Source organism: Pundamilia nyererei, unplaced genomic scaffold, assembly GCF_000239375.1.
Source record: "Pundamilia nyererei isolate P.nyererei 1_Seehausen unplaced genomic scaffold, PunNye1.0 scaffold00057, whole genome shotgun sequence".
NCBI classification, from domain to species: domain Eukaryota; kingdom Metazoa; phylum Chordata; class Actinopteri; order Cichliformes; family Cichlidae; genus Pundamilia; species Pundamilia nyererei.
In genome coordinates, this window is record NW_005187458.1 from 1,495,911 (window position 1) to 1,518,881 (window position 22,971).

Here is a 22,971-nt window from a genome sequence, read left to right on the forward strand (position 1 = left end):
GTGTGTGTGTGTGTGTGTGTGTGTGTGTGTGTGTGTGTGTGTGTGTGTGTGTGTGTGTGTGTGTGTGTGTGCCCACGCGCATGCAGACCACCTGAAGGACGAGGAGCAGCTGGCTGAGGAGCGTCTGATTCTGGAGGAGATGCTGGAGGTGGTTGAGCAGAGAGACTCTCTGGTGTCCCTGCTGGAGGAGCAGAGACTGCAGGAGCGACAGGAAGACAGGGACCTGGAGCAGCTGATGGTGTCCGGAGGACTGGGACTCACCTGGACCTAAGGCGGTCAGACTTTCTGTCTCACCTGTCAGAGGTCTTTAAACCCACCTGGACGCAGGCAGGGATGATATGTTTAAAACTGCAAACTGTCGAGTTGACCTGAGGAGAGTCTGGTTTAGTGCAGGTAAACAGTCCAGGTGGAGAGAAACAATTACATTTATTAACTTTTTAAAACTGATTCATAAAAACTACCCACGAGCAGAAACAGGATGTCTTAGTCTGAAATCAGCTGACCTCTAATGTTTCCTTAGAAGTTAGTCATCAGAGCAGCTTGATGGATTAAATCCAGCAGAACCCAAACAGATACAGGATGGTCTGAACTGAACCATCCAATCAGGTGTGATGATGTCATTCAAGCCAGAGAAGATGGGAAAAAACTCCACTTTTCTGACTGCAGGAGTTAGTACTAATGCTAACAGCCTGTATTAGCTATAGTGATGGAACACTGACATGGCTGCTAGCCAATACCATGCTACTGCTACTGCTAACCAGCTACCATAACCCACTGTTGCTACCTGGAGTAAAAGTAAGCTAATCTAAATGAAGACGTGTTTGTGCAGCTTATCCTGGTGCAGAGTTTAAATATCTCTAACTCCTCGAGAGAGAACACAAAGGTGGACTTCAGCTCTCAGTGCTGAGCTATCTTAAAACTCCATTCTTTCTACTGACAACAGGGGTAAACTCCTCTGATCTGAGCTCAGTAAACTCTTTCCTGAGGAGTTTACAGTCTCAGATGCTAGTTAATTAATTACATGCTGTGTGTCAAATGTTTGAATACAGTAGAATACAATAGCCCTTTACTGTCATTGTACATGCACAACAAAATTGTGGAGGCTCCACCCCAGCAGTCAGGAGTAAAATATAAAAACTAGACAGCAAGAGTTCAAGAACTCAAAAGTGGGCTCAATAGGCAGGCAGACTAATAAATCAAATTAATTCTACTAGAAACTGGTTGTCTACAGGAACTGGACCCATTCCTAATATTTTAGATATTAAACCTGATATTAAAACATTTAAAACAGTGTATTTAAATCCTTTGAGGCCGAACCCTCTGGTCTCATATCACTGTTTTTAAAACTCTTTTATAAAGTTTAGGAACTCTTAAAATAAGCTAAGACTCACTAAAGATGTTTGAGCATTTCACAAACTTTAATATTTAATAAAAAAAATGTTTTAAAACATCCGATGAACCATGTGACCCAGCCTCAATGACATTTTTATCTAATTGATTATTGATTGTGCCATCAGATCACCTGTGTGCCTTACCTGCCACCTGATCAATAACATGTGTTCATGCGGCGATGATGGTTATTACTGTAACTCTGTGCTGTGAAATAAACCTCTCATTTCTGACATTCTGGCTCATTTTCTGCTCATTTCTGCTCAGAAATTACATTTTATTATTATGATTAAATACAAACACATTAAGCTTTTTTGAGAAGATCGATGAACCATTCCTCCCTTATAACATTTGATTGTTGAACATAAGTTGTGACTCCTCTACAGCTTTGTATTCAATGCACAGTGAGAGAAAGATCTGTAAGCTTCAGTCACAGAAGAGTAAAAAATAAATCACCTGACCTGCAGGTGATGCTGGTTGTCCTCCAGCAGGCCTCAGTTTGTAAGTAAGTAAAATTTTATTTGTATAGCACCTTTCAAGATAAAAATCACAAAGTGCTTCACAGAAGCTTAAACATAAAAACAAAAAATTTACCAAAAGAAAGTTTAAAAAGATGAGTTTTTAACTGTTTTTTAAAAGCGACAAATAAGTCCACAGATCTCAAGCTCAAAGCTGTACATGTAGAGCATCTGAGCCTGTACACTAGTAACAAACAGCTGTTTGGATCACCAGATGTTCCAGTAGTTTGAACTTCCAGTCTGGCAGTTTCTGTGTTTCCAACAGAAACTGAAGACCAGATGTTTAATTCTTCTGAACAGCCTGAAAACCCTCTGACAGCATCCTGTTTCTGCAGATGTCAGTCTGATGTCAGAGGTTTCAGTTTAGAAGATTTAAAATATTTTGTCTCTCAGCGGTGCCCCGGCTCTCCTTCCTCCTCTCGAGCATGCTTGTGTAACTATTTCTGTGGCTTCACACTTCCCAACACATGATGGTGAAACGTTTGTCCTGTTAATGCTCCAACTGAAAGAGGAAGTGAATTACAGGCTCTGACCTCTGAATGTTGTCATTCTTTTGTTTTCTTCCTCAAACTGTCTGTTCAGTGGTGTTAGGTAAGCTCTGAGATTTCTATCGCAACACGTGAACCTTCTTCATGTTCAGGTCTGACACTGCAGCTTTACAAACATCAAAGTCGTCATCTGAAGGTAATTACTTTTCAGTGCCAAAAGAATTAAAAGCAGTGAAGACAGCACAGCACTGTGATGGTTATGTTTCCTTTATCTTAAGGTTTCCATCACTGTGAGTTCAGAACAGGTGGCTTTTATACTCAAAGTGAGTCTGGATGTCAGGTAGAGGAGAGTAAACAGACTTTTTGGATCTGAATGAACATTTAAATAAGTTAACAAGCTATGTCCTGACGCTTGGAGTGGTCAGAAACAGCACACTTCCTTTTAGAGATTTAATTCAAATATTTGAGGTAATTTTTCATGATATTGAGATACACTGATCACCAGATTAGGTGACCTTAAAAGTATAATTCCAGATGACTGATTTGTTAGCTCTTTGTTCCTGTATGTTCTCTGGCCAGTTACTGCAGGTCTTCTTTTTGCATCAGTGTGAATACTTACTGACACATATCAGTGTGAGGGATGCTAAGCTCAGTGTGAAACACAAATCATCCTCTATGAATGCTTAAAGCAACACTTAAGACCTGCTTTTAAGTATTTCAGACATTTCTATACCTTTTATGCCTAAAATAATAAAAACCCCAGCGATTTTCTACTTGTGCAATTAGAATAAAGTGAAAATGTAAACACTGAAACTACAAACAGCACACGATCACACACGACCTGTGTGACCCCAGCTGAGATCTGAATGAACAACAAGAATCCAAAGTTTACTCAGTTTATTTCTTTATAAAATCGTCTTGTTTTTCTGCTGAAGACGAAATATTTGAAAGGAATAAAAAGGAAAAAGAGGATTCAATTAAACTTTCATCAGAGAGAACCAGCCAAGAAATAACAGCTGTGATATAATATTGCTTTGGCGCTGAAGTTGATCGGTACTGGTCTCTGACTGGTTCTGGACTCGTTTCTGCTGTTACTGACTGGCGGCGTTGCTGACGTCCACCTTCAGGTCCTTCGAGACGAGTCCGGAGGTGACCGGGTGCATCCCCGCTCGATGAGCCAGAAACACTCGAAGAGCTTCATCACGAAACTTCTCAAAGTTAAACACCTCCCTGAAGATGAAGCACAGCCACAATGATTAAAACAGCAGAAACACAGTAAGAGAATCAGTGCTGCCTCCTAGCAGACACACCTCGGGTATCAATTTCAAAACCCTACATCACCGTGTTCTCAAGTTATCAGATTAACACGATTTTCAGAAAACTTGCTCTGACCTTGAGATTGAGGTCAGTCAGATTCAAACTTATCCAAGATTTTTAGTAGAAACTTATGGTCCAATTTGAAAACCCTAGATAACCTTCTTCAGTTATTGCATTGCAAGAGTTTTAGAAAACTTGACCTCTGACCTTGGCAATAAGGCCAATAAGGTCAGCTTGATCTCGTCTGAGAATTTTAGTAGATACAGCTATGGGACCAATTTGAAACTCTTATGTCATCTTGTTCTCGAGTTATCACACTCACAAACTTAGGTGTTCATGCCACGTCCCCGGGAGGGTGACGATAATACCTCATAAGTCTTTAAAGTGGAAGGGTAAAAATGGTAAAGGCACAGTAAAAACACAGAAGAAACAATAGAACAAACGGTAAAAACAAACATGAAGGTCAGTGATGTGAAGTTTTGTTCTAGTGAAACTACTGTTGAAGTGTAAGGACCTGAAGAGTGGTCGTGTAAACTTCATCCTGCCCTGGTCGGTCGCCATCTTCAGCGCTAGTGGAACCGCTTCCTCCCACCTGGACCTGACGCACAGCCTCAGCCACCTGGAGGGAGCACAGCCAATCACCAAGAGGCTTTAAGGAGGGGAAGGTTTTAAAATGAAAGTCCCATTTATACCTGCTGAAAGACTCACCTGAAGCGGATCTCTGCATTCATATAGGCGTTGAGATCGTAAATCTCCTGCATCTTCTTCACGTGAGTCAGAGGGAGCGGATCCTGAAGGAAGGAACAGGTGAGTGAACGGAAGTGGACTGTAGGGAGTTAATGTGGAGTGTGGTTACCTCTTGCAGTAGCAGTGACAGGAACTCGATGACCTGGTGGGATGACAGAGTCTTCACATCGGACCGCTTGAAGCTGTTCAGGTCCTGGTCTTTAGCCTGAACGGGGACAGAGGATGGAGCTTTGAGCCTGAACATAAAATCACTCAAGAGTCCTCACCAGATTCAGGTCTCACCTGGAGCCACTTCTGACTGAGAGCGTTGCAGGCGTCAGCCATCGTGGTATCGTATCTGAAACAACAGCCAATCAGGACAAAGGAATCAGATTGTTTTTAGAAATCAGAGACCAGATGGAAGTCTGAGTACTTACTGAGGTTTAACAGGAGGCATCCCAGGTGTGAACATCCAGGCGTTCCAGTCCACCTTGTTCAGGATGTCCACCTGAGACACAAAAACTCATCTCAAGGCTCCATCTTGACCTTTGAACCCACCTATCTATCACATCTGGAGTTTCTGCCTGATCACCCTGTAAATATTTGTCTTTTCTTGTAACAATCTGACCTCTGACCAAAACCTGCCAAGCTGATGTTCCTTCCCTCCAGTCACTGTAACTCTGCCTGAGTGTCCAGTTGTTCCTCACCTTGTCCTTGAAGTAGGCAAACAGGTAGTTTTTCCACTCCTCTGTGGTGACGCTGCTGTAGGCAAACCGCTGGATGTACGACTTCACAAAGCCCATGAACACCTCTGAGCAAAACAGATCAACAGGTGTGTCAGCAACTGAACAGGAAAGAGGTGAGTGTGCAGGAGTGTGCAGGTGTTACCTGGCCCTCCCAGCTGCTCCTCCAGGTAATACAGCAGAGCAAAGCCCTTCTCGTACGGCACGGAGGAGAAGGCATCGTCAGGACTGACGTCCTGCAGGCTGGGCACCAGGTTGGTCAGAGGGTTGTTGGCTCCAAAGGTGTTCACCTGAGATATGATGAGCACAGGTGAGTGGAAGGAAAACGTGCCTCATGTCAGACTGTGGATGTGACACAGGTGAAGGTGTGTAATGTTTGAGTTCTCACCGAGTCCTGCAGGTCCTTCCAGCCTCCGATGGCTTTGAACTGCCTGAACTGTTCGCTCTCCAGACACCTGCCGATCATCCTCTCCAGGTAGACCGTGTGACCCTCGTTCAGCCTGAAGGTACAAACATGCTGACGTCAAATAATGACGTAATAATAAGCATCTTGTTGGAGCCGACAGTGGAAAATGCAATGTCTGGTTGCCTAGGTAATCCTTTACAGTATTTCCCACCACTTTGTGTGTCAATCAGCTGTAACAGTTGTCTGAATTTTTCCTTGTGAAAACCAAAGTAAATCAAAGATTTTCAAAAGGACGGTCTCAGCGAGCTATCGGGTCAGCAGTGGGGACGGGTCAGCCAATACGTTGCATCACCTGACCCTCAAACGCTGGTATTTCTTAATGATTTCTGCTTTTGTGAAGTCGAACCCTGGATGATTTTCGTTCAGCTAACCTCAGAGTGAATCTTTCCAGATAAACCAACCCCACCATGAGTTGATCCCATTTCAGAGAACCCATAAGTTCCACAAAGTGTCTGTCCCAAAGCTGTGACTTCACTCTGAAAACCTACACAGTGCCTGGACACCTGAGCAAATGTGGGCCTGTTCTGTTGCATCGGGTTTTGTGACTTAGAGCATGTCTCAAAACTGGTTTTAAGATTTTATCTTCTGAGGCGTCCATGGGTTCTCTACACGTCTCTGCAAACACCTGAGACCCCTGAGCTGAGCTCCACCTGTTTGTTTGTTTACCAGAAATGCTCCCAGGTCTTGTTGGTCACCAGGTTTCCAGTCCAACTGTGAGAGATCTCGTGGGCAATCACCTGTAGGACACATGCACAGTCACAGACAGGAATGGAAGGTAATTTAATTATAATGCATGATCACATGGTGAGGTGGGAAGAGTCTTGTACTCACACCAGACAGAGATTTGTCTCCAGCCTGAAAACAGACAGGAAATAGCTGATCAGAACTAACAGTCTCATGACACTGACACATCATGAACAACCTGATTGGCCCCCTGTTTGTACGTACCAGCAAGGTGGGCGTGGCAAAGGTCAGACATGGGTTCTCCATGCCGCCGTAGGGGAAAGATGGAGGGAGAACCAGGACATCATACTGACCCCAAACATACGGTCCAGCCAGTTCCTCAGCTGTCTTCAGCATGGCTTCGGTCTGAAAGACAAGGAACACCCGAACATCACTCCAGCTTCTCTATGTCCTGCATGTTCTACATTTTTTTGTGTTCTCATGTTGTACATGTTTGTATGTTTTACATGTTCTCATATTTTCATGTTTGTATGTTTTACATGTTCTCATATTTTCATGTTTGTATGTTCTCATGTTCTGTGTGTCTCCTTTCCATTGTTTGCGTGGCCTCAGTGTGTCTGTGGTTCTCACCTCGGAGAACTCAAACGCTGCTTTGTCCACAAACTCTTTCTCCGACCAGACTCTGGTCCTTGGCCCGATCTCCCTGCCAACCAATCAGAGCACAGAGTTAAGTTTACCTGCTGAAGCTGATGCTGTGACATCAGAAGAGGTAAGACAATCTGTACCTGCTTTCCAGAGCTCCAGCAACAATGGCTATCAGGTAGGAAGGCATAGACACCTGAGATCAGAGGTCAAACAGAGGACAGTCACGCCTGAGGCCTGGTGATGATGATGTCAGGTGATGAAGAGAAGAAAGAGACTCCCCCTACCGTCTGCCTGAACCTGTAGATGATCCGACCACTATCCTGAGGATCGACTTCCTGTCCATCTCTCACTGCACTCATCACCGCCACCAGGTCCTTAGGGACAGACACCTGAGGGACAGGTACCCACACACATACATACAAGTACACACCTGAGAGACTAATATCAGGCTCTGGGCACTGAGGTGATGCTATGAATGTTGTTCAGGTGTTTTTTTTTTAACAATTATTAATAATTTTAATCATCGATAATTTGTCAGTGGTGTTTGTTTACCTGAGCATAGTAGGTGTGCTTGATGGATGGGGTGTCCTGACAGGGGATCATGCTCCTGCAGTGATGAGCCTGTAAGACAGCACAGAGGGCACAAGGCTATTAGCTGCATGTTGTGTTCAGGGGTGGTCTGTACAGAGGACGCTCTGCAGCAGACTGAGGCTTTAAACTTTACAAAGCAGTGAAATCAGTTTGAAGAAGGTAGAAAACGAGAATAACAGGGAAGTAGTTTGTTAATGGTTGCAGTTTCACAAAGTTTCAACAGTTCACAGAAAAACCACAAAAAGTGGAACTTTTCTTTCTGTTGAAGGTTTTCGTATGCAGCGTTTCAGGTGTAATCAACCAAAAATATGTTTACAGTAAACTTCAGTTTAAAACTTTTATTTTAACCTTTTATAACTTAAAAAAGGTTTCAAAAGAGAAAAAATCTAGAATTTCTCTGAATTCAAATTTAAACATGAAATTTTTAATCATTTATATTGGATACAGCTCAGGTGAGGGTAAATGGCTCACCTGGCACTGGCTGAACAGGTAGGGGTGCTTTTTCCCGGCAGTTTGCTCAGGCGTGAGCCACTGCAGTGCTGTTGCTGATGGAAACGTCTCATAGGTCACCTCCACAATCACATGTTGCCCTCTGATTGGACAGCAGACGTTAGAATTTAATTAGAAAAGACAGGCCATAAGGACAGAGAGAGTGGAGGGCGGAGTCACCTGGAGAGGTCAAAGGGCAGCGTGATCTCCAATGGGGTCCCCTTGAAGCTGTGTTTGGGCCCTAGGCTGAAGCGCGCCGGCTGCCCATTGGCCGTCACCGACACCACGCTCAGGTCACTGCTGTCCAAAGTCTGTGGTACAGAAAACCCCAGTTACCGAGCTGCTGTGTCAGCACCTGAACCTGCTGATAAATATTCACCTGTCCTACCTGCACAAAGGTCACCTTACACACTCTGTCTTAAAGCTGAGCCACGTCACACCAGAGTCCATTCAAAGAAAACCTTATTTTACTTGTGTGTCTATCTGTCTGTCTTATGGACAGGTGAGGGTTAACCTCTTAAGCAACCATGCACCCAAAGATGGGTGCAAAAGGGAGGGGATTACGGAGGTAGAAAGACAGAAAACCACTGGGGGCTTAATGTTACATTTACCTTTCTACAGGCGACCGTCTTGCAGCTGCAGAATCAAACCTGAGCTATGAAAACTGTTAAAAACAAATAAGTGAAAAGTCTGCTCTCCTGCACACCTGTTTTACTAAACTTCAGTCTACGGCTTCAGCTGACTGGTGTCACGCCAAACTCCATCCAGAAAAGAGCCATTTTAAGTTTTTATGCTCTGAATATATTTACAGAACTGATTCAAAATTTGAAATCTGACACTCACAGGTGAGAGTCGATGGTGAAGTAACAAAGCACAAGAATAACCACAGACAGTGAACTGAACCACAGATTCCAGTAGGGGTGCAGGCTTCTGTGAAATTTAAAGAACTTGGACACACCTGTTCTATCTGAAAGATACTCACCTGTCACAGTTTTTCCAAAACAACAGGTTAAAGTTAACGAGTTTGTTTTAATAAAGCAGTTATTAAACCCGATCAGTCCCGAAGCTCGAGGATGTCACACAGCGTCACAATTTAAATGCGACGTGAATAAAGATCAATAATTAAGTAAAAATGATTTATATCACAGTTAGTTTTAAAGATCGTAAATATGTGAAGCTTCAGTTTGTGAAATCACGTTTTAAAACAGTAAGGTTAGTTTATTAAAGCTGAGTGACAAACTGTTTTTATAAGTCTGTAAAAACGCCTTAACACCAGACTCCATTTAAAAACAGCTGGAATTAAGGTACCGGTACTCCCCGAGGTTAAAGTTAATCATCAGGCACACCTTAACGCTTGCACGGTGCCGGATCACAGAGGAACACCCGAGGAACCGTCAGTGTGACCCGGCTCGTTACTTCTTCGTGCTCGCCTCTAAGCACGCACTCCCCTTAAATCCAGCGGATTTTAGTTGGACTCTGGTGAGCACTAAAGGTTCAGTTAGATCGAGGCTAACCCCCCGCGTCCCGTTGACGTTACCAGCGTAGAGAATCGGTCCTCCAGCGCCTCCACAGTCAGCGCCACCCTCCCTCTGATTACGTGCCTGTCGAAGTCCAGGTGCAGGTGCAGGTGCAGGTGCTTGGTGACGCACCTGGTGAACGAGGAGAAGGAGCACGGGTCAGACATGACGTTCAGTCCGGTTACAGCTGAGAGACTGGAGAGCCGAGCTGAGCGCGGCCGGTAATCTACCGGAACACGCTGCGCACGCATCCGGCCTTTTCACAATAAAAGTAATAAGTTACAGAAAGCAGTGATTTGTTCATAATAAGAGATCAAACTTGTGTGGATGTATTTGTTGGGGTAACAGGCAGTAAAAATCAGTAGAAACTAGTAAAATAAATAAATAAAAGCCGGCAGCCTTTGATTTTCTCCAGCAGCGGTGTGTGTGGGTTCATTCTCTCTTGTCCAACAGGGGGAGCTCTCTCCGGCTTCTGCCCGCTGATGGTGATGGAGGCTCGGATGGTGATGCGCAGAGCTGCTGCCGTTTTGGTCCGGTCGTGATGGACCCATTTGACGGTCCCGGTTCTCCCCGACACGAGAAGCAGGAGGAGGCGGGGCGCGCGGAAAGCCGCAGCCGGTGGGCCCGCTTCTCCTCCTGGTTGGAGTGCGCGTGCGTCGTTACGTTCGACTTGGAGCTCGGACAAGCAATTGAGGTACGTTAGCCTGGCATCGCTAGCATAGCTAGTGATCGATATGATGAATGATCACTGATGATCGGAGGTTTGATGAGTAATTTCAGTTGAAAAACAGCCGCTCCTCTGTCTGTACCAAACTCCATTTAAACCCCCCGAATTCTTTGTTCACATGTGACCTGTGGAGAAACGCACCTGAACAGGTAAACACCAGGCTGAAAACATTCTCCTCTCTTCAGCTTTCATTCAATCAGCGTAAAAATCTGACCGCTCAGTGTTCGCCTTGTCCTGCCTGTACCTGGTGTTGCTCCGTTTATGGTGGAGGTAAATAAAGATGAATGCTGTGTTAAAATGTGAATACTCTGTAAAGAACAGGTGGTAATGACTGAGACATTGAATGAAGGAGACAGTTAAGGATCCGTGGAAGGCAGCAGAAGTAAAATCAGCAGGATTCTGGGTTTGGTGGTGGGACTCAAGGAGTTGTATCTGTGGATTAAAGACAGCTATGTTGGCCTAGAAGCACCAATCCGTGTTTTAAAAAACGCATTGTTTTCTCATTATTATTCTGATAGATTTTGTAATATAATACAAATAATAACAATATCAGACTGCTCTTGAGCTCATCATAGAACCAATCGATTACCTGAAGTGTTTCAAATATTATAGACTATACTTTTTGTGCAACTGCTTATCAGAAGATTGTGAATAACGAAGGGCGATATGCAAGTTAAATTAATCCTCTCTTGCTATCTCAGATCGAAAAAACTTAAAAACGTCAGAATTTTCTGCAGATTCTGAAATATTTTCCCCTGTGTTTACTTTCAGCTGGTTTATCCTCAAGATGTGAAGCTGACAGAGAAAGAGGTAAATATCTTCAGCTTCCTGATCACCTGTAAGTGTTGTTGATTACACTTTCACTGATTCTGTTTCGTGTTGACAGAAAACCAGTATCTGCTACCTGTCCTTCCCCGACTCGTACTCAGGTAAGCTGAGGTAATGCTAATTAATACTGCAGGTGTCAGAGGTTGGAGGTCAGAGGTCACGTGGGCTGTCTGTTATTTCCCAGGGTGCCTTGGGGACACTCAGTTTAGCTTCCGCTTCCGTCAGTCTGTCGGTCGCCGAACATCAAGGCTCAGAGACGACCTTTACAACCGTGACGCTCCCGTCACACTGCAGGTGAGACTCACCTGGTTCCTGAATGGCTGATTGCTTCAGCCTCACAGGTGCGTAACATTTCTGTTCTGTCTGTCAGAGAGAAACGGCGCATTTCTTCGGTTACGTCTACTTCAGACAAGTGAAGGACGTCTCTGTGAAAAGGGGCTACTTCCAGAAGGTCACCAAACACATCTGTGTTCACCTGTATTCACCTGCTCACAGGTGGTCATGATGGTGATAGTCATTTGACTCTGTGTTTCAGTCCCTGGTGCTGGTGTCAAGGTTGCCATACACTCACCTGTTCCACTCGCTGATGCAGACCATTGCACCTGAGTTCTTTGAGAAGCATGAGCCCTGCCTTGAAGCAGGTAATCACATCATGCTTGGATCATATCTGGGAGCCAATCAGGTTTCAGAATGGCCCTTAACGTGTTTTTCCTCTGCTCATCCCCGTAGTTTGTAACGAGATCGACCAATGGCCTTCACCTGTACCTGGGCAGACCCTCAACCTGCCCGTAATGGGCGTTATCTTACAGGTGAGGAGAGAAGTGGCCTGGCTCACAGGTGACAGAAGGGATGTGGTTTACAGGTGTTTGTGTGTCTCATGTTTCAGGTGAGGATTCCTTCTAAATTCGACAAACCTGGGGGAAGTCCGGTGCGACAGACGGCTAAAGAGGTGAGGTCTTGTTGCTTTGATCTTGTTAATAATGTTTATTCTTGTTGTTGTTGTTGTTAATAAAAAATTTTTGTATGCATGCTCAGAACCTGCTGCCGGTGCCGACCCTCCTGCCCACCATCCACGAGCTGGACCTGTTTAAGTCAGTACTCGTTAAGGTGTTCTATGTTTCTCAAGTGTAGGTGTGCTCTCTGATTGGTTAATCTCAGTCTCACCTGTGTCCTGCTCAGGTGTTTCCAGTCCATTCTAATCCACCTGCAGATGCTCTGGGAACTTACCTTGCTCGGGGAGCCGCTTGTCGTTATGGCTCCATCTCCCACCGTTTCTTCGGAAACAGTCCTGGCTCTCATCAGGTAACTGAGGGGTCACAACGAGCCCCCAGCATCCAATCAGAATATGGTGTTTCTGTTGTTACCATGATAACGGTGTGTGTCCACAGCTCCATCAGCCCTCTGAAGTTCTGCTGCGACTTCCGACCCTATTTCACCATCCATGACAGCGAGTTCAGGGAGTACACCACCAGGACGCAGGCGCCGTGAGTCATGCTCACCTGGAGCCTGAACACACCTGTGCTGTAAACACACCCTTGGGACACTTAAAGCCTAAGTTTAGGAAAGCGGTCGACAGATGTTCCAGCCTCACGTGTGATTACCTGTTTCTTCTTCTCTTGTTCAGACCAAGCGTCGTGCTGGGCGTCACCAACCCGTTCTTCATCAAGACGTTTCAGAGCTGGCCTCACATCGTCCGGCTGGGAGAGGTCAAGATGGCAGGTACGCCGTATTCCTCCTCTTCCTGCGTGTTCACTGTGAGCTTCCTGTTTCTGTGATGTGCCATGGCTGTCAGGCGTGTGCTGTTCAGATCGTCTTCGCCGTTCTTGTTGTGACCTTTTTAATCACGTATGCGTGCTGTCTCTGATGTCTTCCAGGTGATTTACCGAAGCAGGTGAAGGTGAAGAAACTTTCTAAGCTGAAAACGCTTGACACCAAACCAGGTAAGCCGGTGGGGGCGTGTTTGTACCTGAGCTCAGGTAGATGTCTGTCATGCTGAAGGTTTGTTTTGGCAGGAATCTACACGGCTTACAAGACGTTTCTGCACAAGGACAAGATCCTGATCAAGAGGCTGCTGAAGGTGAGCACACCTGAGCACACCGCACACACAGGTAATGCAGAGTGTCGCTGACTGACTGTTTACCTGCAGGGGATCCAAAGGAAGCGGCCGTCGGAGGTGCAGAGCGCCATCCTGAGGCGACACCTGTTGGAGCTCACGCAGAGTTTCATTATCCCCCTGGCAAGTAGTTGCGCAATCAGCTCGCATTGCCTGTACTTTATGATGTAAGCATAACTTGTCCAATCACAGAGCAGTTCTCAGTAAGCAGCGTGTTTTGTCTAATAGGAACGCTACATGGCGAGTCTGATGCCCCTGCAGAGATCCGTTACACCCTGGAAGGTAAACAGGAAATGAGTGGTGGTGATGAGGTCACAGTGCTGTCTTGTGTTACACATTTCCTGTGTTTCCGTTCAGACTCCGCCTCAGATCCGCCCCTTCAGTCAGGACGAGTTCCTGTCCACATTGGACCATGCGGGCCCGCAGCTCACCTCTCTGCTTAGAGGTGATTGGATAGGACTGTACAGGTGAGCCTCACGGGTGTGAGTGATCCAGGTGTTTTCTGTCTTCCTGTCTTTAAGTTTCTACTTCCTGTTTCCATCTCAGGAAGTTCTTCAGGTCTCCAAACTTTGACGGCTGGTACCGTCACCGCCACCGAGAGATGACACAGAAGCTAGAGAGTCTCCACCTGGAGGTCATCTGCGATGCGGTAAGTTATCTGAGCGAAAATGCTCGACCATCAGCCAGCTGTGCAGCCCCTAATCCAGGTGTGTCCTCTGCAGGACCTGCTGGGATGGACCAAAGACAAGTCTGAGGTGGAGGTTGTGGATCTGATTCTGAAGCTCAGAGAGAAGCTGGTGAGTTCCAACAGGAAGTTTGTTAGACAGGAAAAAAGTGTCATGTAAAATTGTGTTACCGATAAAAAGCTTAGGATAAAAATTAATTTGAAGAAGTAAAACTTAAAACTGCAGGTGAAAAAGATTTTAGTTACCTGAGAGTTAAATCAAAAGTGAGATGGTTTGATAGTTTGAAGCTGGACTTGACAATGCGTTCACTGACCATGGACGCTAAAGCGTTCACTAACACTGGGACGTCTGCCTGTAATAAAAGTTCATGTTTGGGGTAAAATCCATCATATTTGTGATGGAGATGATGCTGCCCTGGGCCACAGAGGAGACTGGGGGAAAAATATTTTCTGGTTTCTTGTTTTAAAGCTTAGAGATGAAACTTTGTTATGAAAATGAAGCTATGATAATAATTCAGGATCCTTATCTGGGTTTAATCCAAAGTGAGGTGGTGGCCTGCAACTAGGATCGTTTGCTTCTTCTTTGTTGGTTTCATGTCAAAAGTCTAGTTTTTGAGGACAGGAAGTGTGTGTGGCTTTTCAGGTTAAAGCTCGGCGTCAGCAGCTGCAGCTCAGAGACGGTGTGATGGACAAACTCGACTCTTTCATCTCCTCCATCATCAGCTCGCTGCCTGCCGACCTGCAGATTGTGCTCGGCACAGGCGCGTCACCGTGACGACAGCTAACCCCACAGCCAGGACGCACGCTTGTGTTCATCAGCATCTTCACACTCCACAGAAAAACCAACATCGGCTCAAATCTTCAGTTTTTGGAATATTTAAATTTTATTTAAACTTTATTACCTGTCTCCATCGAGCTGCTGCTCTGTTTTGGTTTCTCTGACGGTGGAATCAGGCTGTTCGTGTTTCACAGAAGTCGTATTTTTCTATCATCTCCACAAACGGAATGTAACACTAAGAATGAAGCTCCACTTTCTGTTTGTTTGTAAACCTTTATTTTGAAATTAAAGTCTGAGCACTTCCTGTCCTCTGACTTTTATTCATGTTTGTTTTATTTTAATGTCCTCCAGGATTCAGACTGAACAGAAAGGCTTTAAGTTTCCTCTCATGTCATGGTGAAATGTAACTTCTTGTGGTCTGACGGCGTCATCATAAGCCTTTGATCTTCATGCTGCTGCTCTTTAATGCTTCAGTTTCAGACCTCGAGAAGGAAACCTCCTGATTCTTTCTCTTTCCTTATTTATTTTATATAAAAATAATTAAGGCTCCACATCTGAACGTCTGAGTGAAGATCAGTGCAAACACATTTATGAACATTTCTGTCTTTGTTCTGTGCACCTGAAGGCAGTGTTTGTAGATGTGGACAGATGTTAGAGAAGCTCAGTGGTGAAGTATTTGATCAGTGTGACGTGTGTATGTCTGTCAGAAACATGAAATAAAACAAAGCTTCAGGCTTCAAAAACACCTTTACCTGTAATCTGACATAGGTGTGTTCACTGTTCCTCACAAATCAACTTTTTCCATCGTGTACAGTTTGCACTCTACCTGTTAAGTGAATTTAGCTTCACCTTTTCAGACCAGAGCCAATCAGAGGCTGGTAAAAGCAGGAACTGCAGCTGTAGACAGGTGATCTCACCTGAAGAGGCTGGACCAGGCAAATCGTATTTAGAGTTGTGTCATCATCAAGGCACTTCACTGACGCTCAGACACAGATTGAAGCAGGAAAAATATTTTAATCTGAATCAAAAATATACATCAGCTGATTGACCAGCGAAGGTCACATGTTAACGTGTTTGTAGTGTTTGAAGTCACAAGACGCTCAGAGAGCAGCAAACCGTCAGAGAAACACCAGGAAGATGAAAAACACAATGCCCTCAAGCGCAGCACAAAGCCATGCCTTCAATGGCTCAGATGTCCAGGTGTTCTTCCTGCAGGTGAGTGTTTTCTTCCTCAGGTGCTCTACCTGCGTCCCACCCACCAGGTGCTGCCCTGCAGCCTCGTGACATCCTGCTTCTCCTGTGGGCTGAAATGCAGGATGGTGAGGATGGCAGTGAGCGTCTGCTGGCGCCCGTTGGCGTCCTGCAGCGTCAGAAACCGGTACACAATGTTCTTCAGGTACTCCATGTTGGCGCCCTCGCGGCTTTGGTCCCGGATCAGTTTTTCGAGGCGGTCCCGCAGGGCTGCCACCTCCTCATCATGGCGCTCGGCGTTTGCAATGAGTTGTGCCTGCAGCTGGCGCGTGTCCTCCTCCAGCCGGTTCTTCTGCCGCCGCAGTGCACCCACCTCCACCTCCTTACGTGCGAGCTGCTCAGCATACAGCAGCAGTGTTGACTCATTGGGTGTGGCCTGCCGCAGTGCCTGGCTGATTGCGTCGGTCTCTGTGTCAGGGCCATTCTCTTTAGGGTCAGCGGGTGTGTTATGAGCACGATTGGACCAGCTGAGTGTGGCGGCAGCGGCCCGCAGCCTCTCCAGCTCGCGGTCCTTCTCATCCAGCAACGCCATAGTGCGCTCACGCTGCTTGTGAAGCTCCGCCTCCAGTTGCAACAGTTCGTCACGGTGGAGTGCCTCCAGACGCTCCGCCTCCTGCCGGTGTGCCTGCTGCAGCGACACCGCCTGCTGCTGGCGCTCATCAAGCTGCTGGCGGTGGCAGACCTCGGCCTCGTCACTCTGCATGCGGAGGTTTATGTACTTCTCACGCAGCTCAGCAAGCTGGTCGCGCACTTCCTCCAGCTCCCGTGCCTGGCAGCCATCTTTGGCGTTCTTGTTCTTCAGAACCACTTGCGCTCGCACCTTGTAGCGCTCAAACTCATCCCTGAGCTGCCGCAGCTCCTGCTGATAGGCGAGAGCCGCCGCCGCCGCATCTGCACCCGGCTCCACCTCCAGGTCCTGGATGTTCTGGTCGGGGTTCCTCTGAGCCGCAAGGAGCAGCAACTTCTTCACCTTCTGCAGCTTCTCCCGCAGCGCCCCCACGTCCAGTTGCTCGTCTGGCCCGAGGTCAGAGGTCACCCTGCTCGAGGTGGCGATGGCGAGTGTTTTGTTCTCCGTGTCAAGCTGCAGCACACGATCGCGGAGTCTCTGCGCTGCCTGCTGGTCACGCTGCCTCGCCTTCTCACACGAGCCCAGCAGCTCCGACAGCTCCGATACACGCTGCTCCAGGACCGCCACCCGAGCCTCTGCCGACTGAGCACGCTCACGAGCGCGCTCTTCTGCATCGCACACCTGCAACACGAACACAGAGATGACCTCACTTCCTGTTCTAGTTTACCTGGTCTGTTAGAGCTTAAACTGTTTAATGTGGTTAAACCAGGTTCACTGGGACCTGTTTGATTGGGACTTTGTTTGGACCTGGTTCTGGGCTCACCTTGCGGGTCTCGAGCTGGACCTGCTCCTGGACCTGGTTCTTCAGCTTGTTCAATTCTTGCTGCAGCTCGTCCACTCTGGGGTCGGGTATTCGTTGCTCCTCCTCGACAGCCTGCAGCCTCCGCCTCAGCTCGTCTCTCTCTTCCTTGACTTGGTGCAGGAGAGCCTCGGACTCCGTCCCCCGGTCCATGGCCTGTGATGTTACAAGCAGGGCGGTGCTGGCATCCTGGAGGTGGAGCTCAGCGTCCTGCCGGAGGTCTCGCTCGGCCTGCAGGAGCCTCTGTAGCTCGCGGAGCTGCTGAGCGTGGTCCCCCTGCTCCTGCTCGCGCTCGTGCTGCTGCGTAATGATGCGAGCGCGACTTTCAGCAAGCTGCTGCTGCAGGTTGTGCAGTTCCGCCTCGTGCTGTGTTGTCACGGAGACCAGATGTTCCTGCAGCTCTTCAACTTCCTGTTTCAGCTGCCGCTTGTCAGCCTGGAAGCTTGCTTCCATTCGCGACTTCTCCTGTGTCACCGTGGCCAGCGAGCTTGTGAGCGTGCTCAGTTGGCTCTTCAACTGGGCGACTCTGCGGTCTGCCTCCATGCTGGGAGGGGGTGTAGCCTGCTGCTGCTCTGTCCCCACGCTGCCACTCTCAGAGCTGCCATCGGGTTCAGATCCCTGCAGAACAAACATGGAGTCAGAGAATAAGACATGACATCATCAGAGCGTTATGGCGATGGTGATGTCATCAAGTTCTAACTGTGTTCTGGTGATTTAAGTTCAGTTGTCAAAGGAACATACCACCAGCCTTCCTCCCAGTTCTGCCTGGTCCTCCTCGCTCTGGTCGCCTCTCGTAGGCTCACTGGCCATGTCCAGAGACGCCGCCGTGTCCACGCTGTCCTCGCTGTGCAGCGAGCAGCCATCCTCAGTAAGCTCCTGTGTTGCGATGGTCGAACCCTTCTGGGTCAGGTCCAGGTCCAGGTCCTGGGTCACGCTTAGAACCTTAAGGCTGGCCTCCAGTGCCTCTTTCTCCTTCAGGAGGCTCTTGTAGGCCCGGACCACATCCCTAAAGCGGGTCTGGTACTGGATCAGCTGCTTCTTCTGGGACTCCACCGTGTCCAGCAGCTCCTTCCTGCTCGGACCGCCACCAAAGCTCATCCCGAACTTCTCCATGACCTCGTCCAGGTCTGACCAGGTCTGTCCAGGTGAGCCTCTGATCACAGACACCAGAACATGAACAGAACCTTAGCATTGACTTCCTGTTAGAGGGGAAACGGAGAACAGCTGTTCAGAGCACTCATCGATCAATTATCGATGGATGGTTTCTGCGAAGCTAAAACTTTGTGCTGGAACACAAAAGAAGAAGGAGGAGGAAAACAGTTTCTCACCTCTTTCTGTTTCTCAGTGTTTGTTTCTCCCTCTGATTGATTTTTCCGCCGCTTTGATCGTCTCTCCTCACACTGCGCCGACAAACCGGTTCGATCCGGATCACAAACTCACAACCTGTCCGTCACAGTTGGTCAATAATCGACCTAATCGATGAGTAAAATCCGACTCAAAGCTTCATCTGTCAACAGCCGCCATGTTGGACCGAACCGGAAGGGACTGAGACGGAGGAGGCGGGAGTTTACTACTTTGTTCACGGACGTCAGGAAAATGCAAAATAGGATGATATTTTTTTTTTTTTAGCTGATTTAAATTAAAAACTCACTGATTTAAATTAAATAAACAGCCAAACACAACCAATAAAGCAGATATATATATTTACCATTAATATGTTTAACATTTCTGAAAGCAATACAGTATTTTGAATTGATTGTTTATTGGGAAAAAACATTTTTTTCTTATTTTGTACAAATTTTAGAAATGAACTATGATTAACAAAAAAACAAAATAATAGATTAAAAATAATCTTATTAGAACTTAATTTTAACTTTGTTGGTTGATCATTGCTTGAAAATATTTTCATGATTCTGTGTATTAAATTCTGCTCCTCCGTTCTTCAATAGAAAACGCTTTATTATTCTACACACATATATGTTTTTAGCACTGTCACACAATCAGTACGTGTGTATTTCACTTTGTTATGTTCTGTTGTATAATGACGTGACCATAGTGACACATATACATATAAATGAAACGTATTAATATAAATGGCTGTCCCGGAGCCGAAAGTCTTCCTCGCAGCTCATGAACTTCACTTCATGCGCAGAGCTCGAATATACGGTGTTTGAGCGAACAGTGAACGCCGCGGTGTTTGCTATGCTGTTAATAAAGTTTTTTTTTAAGCGCAGCAGTGACGTCATTTGTTCCGCGTTGGCCTGGACGTGGCACCGAGAGGAGCTGCGCCCTCAGTTCGCTCTGCTCCGCGCCTTCTCGGCTCCATTCCACTGCTGCTCCCGGATCTCCGGCTCTACCCGCCGTCAGTGTGTGACCTGCCACCTCCTCCTCTCCGCAGCCATGGGCCTCACAATCTCGTCGCTGTTCTCCAGACTGTTCGGGAAGAAACAGATGAGGATCCTGATGGGTAAGCGGGGGCTAGGCTAACGAGCTAACCGGCCGGGCTCCGGGGCGGCTGCAAGCGGCTCCGCGGGCTCACCAGCACCACACACCGACTCATTTTTACTAGGAACCCGCTCGCCGAGTCCTGCGGACCGCGGGCCCGATCTTCCCGTGCAGGGAGAAGCAAAAGTCCGGCTCGGAGAAGCAAGAGGCTGTTAGCTCGGAGCTAACGGAAGGAAGCAGGCTGAAAACAGTCCGTTAAACCTAGTTAAATTGGGGTCTAGACGGGGGTTAAACTGGGGTTAAAATGTTTTAATCTGGGGTTAAGCTTAAAACTGTACCGGTGTCATTTTATTAAGTCCATAAAAAACATTAAACCCGGTTTGATCTGAGCTTTAAACCAGCAGCTGGACTCTGATCTAAGTTTAAGTAATCTCAGATTAGTCTTTATTCACTGTATGAGGTTTAAGTAATCTCGGGTTAAACTTGAACCACTGTGAAACATTTAATTAATGTGGGATTAATCTTTGATGTGTGTTTCAGTCGGTTTGGACGCTGCTGGAAAAACTACGATCCTCTACAAACTGAAGCTCGGAGAGATCGTCACCACCATCCCCACCATCGGTACGTCATCAGGACTCAGGGACAAGATGAGGTCATGTGATCAATAATCAGCCGGCTGTGTAGTCAGGTGGTTTAAACATATTGATCAGATCTGATCGGTTTCAGTGTGGATTCGCCAGGTGTGCTTGCACTTGCACAATTTCCTTTAAACTTCTCATTTCAAATTAAAAGTCTGCGTCTACAGGTCAAGTGACCTTTTAGAATAAGAGTCACCTGTTAGTTTGAATAAATAAAGTACCAAAACAAGAAACACAAATGATGCAGACAAGTGCAGACAAACACACACGATGGTGAAAACAAACGGTTAAAGCAGGTAAATACAAACTAAACTTATACACACCACCAACGTTTACACAGCTGTAGATATGTAACCATTAAAACTACAATCATGGAGAACTGAAACAAACTTTTATAGACCTCCTCTGTGCAGGTATTTCAGTGCTACTGCTTCACTCTAACATTATATACTGTTACAGTCACTGTTGTACTGTGATATTTACTGTTGGTTCTCAGTGGGCTGATGGGATGTGTAGTTTCCTGTCAGTGATTCCATTTCCTGTGACTTGGAATGTTTGAAGGTCGTTAAAAGTTTTTCTTTATAATTTGACAAAGAGTCACCTGTTCACAACTCTGTGTGTGTGTGTGGTTGTGTGTTCAGGCTTTAACGTGGAGACAGTCGAATACAAGAACATCTGCTTCACAGTTTGGGATGTTGGCGGTCAGGACAAGATCAGACCTCTGTGGCGACACTACTTCCAGAACACACAGGTACAGAAGCGGAACTCTCAGGTGCAGGCAGGTGTGGGGCTTTTCTCTCTCTGAGGAACGAGACGTTCAGGTTCAGTTATGTTTACGTGGACATACATGAGAGGTTTTCTTCTGTGACCCCTCACTGATCTGATCTGTCCTGAGATATTCATCTATAGTAAAATCCTCATTTATATCCTCTATCTCATCATATCTTTATATCCATAAAGCTCTTCTTTAGCAGTAAGTCACATAGAATAGAGTAGAATAGCATAATTTATCAGAACAGTGAGTGCATATTTGAATGAAGTTGCAGTGGATTTGCTGTCCATTGAAATAATTCTATACAAATAAATCTAAAAGTATAAAATACATTGAAGAATGTCAAACATGTGTACGAATAGAAGTGACATTTATGTGTATATGCATGTTAATAAAAGAAATGAGTTATTGAACAGTCTACAAAGTCAAACATGAGACCTGCGCAGGTTATCCTAACACGGCTGCGTTCCCCCTCAGAAACACCTGAGGAGCTTATTTTAGGTCCCTGACTCTGCAGCACGACAAACACAGCACAAACTTTCACTGTGGGCAGGATCCATTAGTCACTGTATTGATGTATTAATTGTATCGATGACTGATGTATTGATCACAGGGTCTGATCTTCGTGGTGGACAGTAATGACAGGGAGCGAGTCGCCGAGTCGGCGGAGGAGCTCTCTAAGATGGTCAGTCCCTTTGTTCACTTTACAGTTACGCATCATTAGACTCATGATTGTCATGGAAACCACTGACTGTATGTCGCATGACTCTGTGCAGGTCCAGGAGGACGAGCTGAAGGACGCGGTACTTCTAGTGTTCGCCAACAAACAGGATCTCCCGAACGCCATGGGTGTCAGCGAGCTCACCGATAAGCTGGGTCTGCACAGCCTGCGCAGCAGAACCGTAAGGATCAATAACCCACCCGCACAGTTCTGTTTCTCATGTTTCCCTCCATGGTTTATTGACTGACGATCTAAGTTCTCAGCTTTTTTTCTTGCTCAGTTCTGTAATTGTGAAATCAATAATCAGTCAATCAGTATACAAAACAGGAGACAGTGGGGTGACCTCAAATGAGCTCAAAGCATTGTTCTAGTGGTAGCGCTCTGAGCACATCAGCCAACCCGATATCGCGACAAAGCTTCATGTTGAAGCTGCAGTAATCTGCACTACCAGCAGGGGGAAATTATATATTTAAAGCCATGTGGGTAGTGAGCAAAAATAATTCCATTAATCATCAGAATCGATTAAGTTGGGTGGCTGATATGGATGTACATGTAAAGTGTTGATAATGTCTTTGTAATCGCAAGTATTTTCATGTTGGCTTGAAATAAAATATCTCCCTCTGTTGGTAATCTGTGATGTCAGTGCCAGTGGGCGGAACCCTTGGGTTTTAATTTTACAGTTGCATCCTCATTGGTTGTTAGAAAATCCACTCGGGGGTCACAAACTCATGGAGCTAAATCTGTTTAGACAGGTAAACTCACTTGTGTGTGCTCCCTGTACCTGCCTGCTCACCGATGCTGATCTGTGTGTGTTTCAGTGGCACGTGCAGGCCACCTGTGCGACGCAGGGCACAGGTCTGTACGAGGGACTGGACTGGCTGTCCAATGAGCTGTCGAAGCGTTAGACCACCTGACAGGAAGTAGAAAGCAGACTGATTTCAGCCGCTGATGTCACCGTGTACAGATGAGGAAGAGGAGGAGAAGGAGCGTGTCATCGCTCCATGTTTCTTTTT

General features: G+C 46.4%; 5 protein-coding genes across 8 annotated transcripts in view; 3 read left to right on the forward strand and 2 right to left on the reverse strand.

The window, feature by feature from the left end:
- Positions 1-1,624, forward strand: part of LOC102215548 (protein-methionine sulfoxide oxidase mical3b-like) — a 31,772-nt gene extending 30,148 nt beyond the window's left edge. The window contains exon 31 of the mRNA XM_013911145.1: positions 87-1,624. Coding sequence (XP_013766599.1) covers positions 87-271 — 185 coding nt within the window. The 3' untranslated portion in view covers positions 272-1,624. The remainder of the gene's footprint in view (positions 1-86) is intronic.
- A 1,694-nt stretch (positions 1,625-3,318) lies between these two features.
- lta4h (leukotriene A4 hydrolase) lies at positions 3,319-11,754 on the reverse strand. Of its 2 annotated transcripts, XM_005734208.2 has the most exons (20): positions 11,700-11,754; positions 9,594-9,705; positions 8,237-8,367; positions 8,039-8,159; positions 7,529-7,597; positions 7,261-7,365; positions 7,117-7,169; positions 6,962-7,034; positions 6,596-6,736; positions 6,479-6,502; positions 6,314-6,384; positions 5,570-5,681; positions 5,327-5,471; positions 5,146-5,249; positions 4,876-4,946; positions 4,742-4,796; positions 4,569-4,664; positions 4,421-4,503; positions 4,227-4,331; positions 3,319-3,625 (listed from the first exon to the last, which is right to left on the reverse strand). In XM_005734208.2, exons 1-20 carry the CDS (start codon positions 11,723-11,725, stop codon positions 3,487-3,489), a joined length of 1,836 nt encoding a protein of 611 aa, XP_005734265.1. In that variant the 5' UTR covers positions 11,726-11,754; the 3' UTR covers positions 3,319-3,486. The 2 variants fall into 2 exon arrangements, with proteins under 2 accessions (XP_005734265.1, XP_005734264.1); XM_005734207.2 differs by lacking the exon at positions 11,700-11,754 and having other exon boundaries at positions 9,594-9,833.
- On the forward strand, positions 10,019-15,219 carry dennd6b (DENN/MADD domain containing 6B). 2 transcript variants are annotated; one of them, XM_005734205.2, is made up of 20 exons: positions 10,019-10,267; positions 11,072-11,110; positions 11,187-11,229; positions 11,313-11,422; positions 11,499-11,579; positions 11,664-11,769; positions 11,858-11,937; positions 12,015-12,077; positions 12,164-12,219; positions 12,308-12,430; positions 12,517-12,612; positions 12,753-12,847; positions 13,003-13,068; positions 13,141-13,205; positions 13,275-13,364; positions 13,470-13,523; positions 13,599-13,708; positions 13,788-13,890; positions 13,964-14,038; positions 14,570-15,219. In XM_005734205.2, the coding sequence occupies exons 1-20, from the start codon at positions 10,115-10,117 to the stop codon at positions 14,699-14,701; spliced, it is 1,740 nt and encodes a 579-aa protein (XP_005734262.1). In that variant the 5' UTR covers positions 10,019-10,114; the 3' UTR covers positions 14,702-15,219. The 2 variants fall into 2 exon arrangements, with proteins under 2 accessions (XP_005734262.1, XP_005734263.1); XM_005734206.2 differs by having other exon boundaries at positions 10,202-10,570.
- A 479-nt stretch (positions 15,220-15,698) lies between these two features.
- gcc1 (GRIP and coiled-coil domain containing 1) lies at positions 15,699-18,923 on the reverse strand. Of its 2 annotated transcripts, none has more exons than XM_005734209.2 (4): positions 18,711-18,923; positions 18,124-18,535; positions 17,347-18,000; positions 15,699-17,204 (listed from the first exon to the last, which is right to left on the reverse strand). In XM_005734209.2, exons 2-4 carry the CDS (start codon positions 18,493-18,495, stop codon positions 15,945-15,947), a joined length of 2,286 nt encoding a protein of 761 aa, XP_005734266.1. In that variant the 5' UTR covers positions 18,496-18,535; positions 18,711-18,923; the 3' UTR covers positions 15,699-15,944. The 2 variants fall into 2 exon arrangements, with proteins under 2 accessions (XP_005734266.1, XP_013766628.1); XM_013911174.1 differs by having other exon boundaries at positions 18,124-18,581.
- Positions 18,924-19,616: 693 nt separating this feature from the next.
- LOC102214610 (ADP-ribosylation factor 4) lies at positions 19,617-22,965 on the forward strand. Its single transcript, XM_005734211.2, has 6 exons — positions 19,617-19,849; positions 20,368-20,448; positions 21,107-21,216; positions 21,851-21,922; positions 22,014-22,139; positions 22,777-22,965. The coding sequence occupies exons 1-6, from the start codon at positions 19,783-19,785 to the stop codon at positions 22,861-22,863; spliced, it is 543 nt and encodes a 180-aa protein (XP_005734268.2). The 5' UTR covers positions 19,617-19,782; the 3' UTR covers positions 22,864-22,965.
- Positions 22,966-22,971: the final 6 nt, after the last annotated feature.

What these genes read in the sequence shown, in the direction of transcription:
- lta4h (XM_005734207.2), bottom strand. Translation starts at nt 9,824, where the DNA reads ATGCGTGCGCAGCGTGTTCCGGTAGATTACCGGCCGCGCTCAGCTCGG. An exon ending in GCTGGAGCTCTGGAAAGCAG is followed by an intron (nt 7,035 to 7,116) that starts GTACAGATTGTC and finishes ATTGGTTGGCAG; the next exon opens with GGAGATCGGGCCAAGGACCA. An exon ending in TTGCCTACTTCAAGGACAAG is followed by an intron (nt 4,947 to 5,145) that starts GTGAGGAACAAC and finishes TTTGTGTCTCAG; the next exon opens with GTGGACATCCTGAACAAGGT.
- dennd6b (XM_005734205.2), top strand. Translation starts at nt 10,115, where the DNA reads ATGGACCCATTTGACGGTCCCGGTTCTCCCCGACACGAGAAGCAGGAG. An exon ending in CTTCCCCGACTCGTACTCAG is followed by an intron (nt 11,230 to 11,312) that starts GTAAGCTGAGGT and finishes GTTATTTCCCAG; the next exon opens with GGTGCCTTGGGGACACTCAG. An exon ending in AGAGTTTCATTATCCCCCTG is followed by an intron (nt 13,365 to 13,469) that starts GCAAGTAGTTGC and finishes TTTGTCTAATAG; the next exon opens with GAACGCTACATGGCGAGTCT.
- gcc1 (XM_005734209.2), bottom strand. Translation starts at nt 18,495, where the DNA reads ATGGAGAAGTTCGGGATGAGCTTTGGTGGCGGTCCGAGCAGGAAGGAG. An exon ending in AACTGGGAGGAAGGCTGGTG is followed by an intron (nt 18,001 to 18,123) that starts GTATGTTCCTTT and finishes TTTGTTCTGCAG; the next exon opens with GGATCTGAACCCGATGGCAG. An exon ending in TCCAGCTCGAGACCCGCAAG is followed by an intron (nt 17,205 to 17,346) that starts GTGAGCCCAGAA and finishes TTCGTGTTGCAG; the next exon opens with GTGTGCGATGCAGAAGAGCG.
- LOC102214610 (XM_005734211.2), top strand. Translation starts at nt 19,783, where the DNA reads ATGGGCCTCACAATCTCGTCGCTGTTCTCCAGACTGTTCGGGAAGAAA. An exon ending in ACAGATGAGGATCCTGATGG is followed by an intron (nt 19,850 to 20,367) that starts GTAAGCGGGGGC and finishes TGTGTGTTTCAG; the next exon opens with TCGGTTTGGACGCTGCTGGA. An exon ending in ACTACTTCCAGAACACACAG is followed by an intron (nt 21,217 to 21,850) that starts GTACAGAAGCGG and finishes TATTGATCACAG; the next exon opens with GGTCTGATCTTCGTGGTGGA.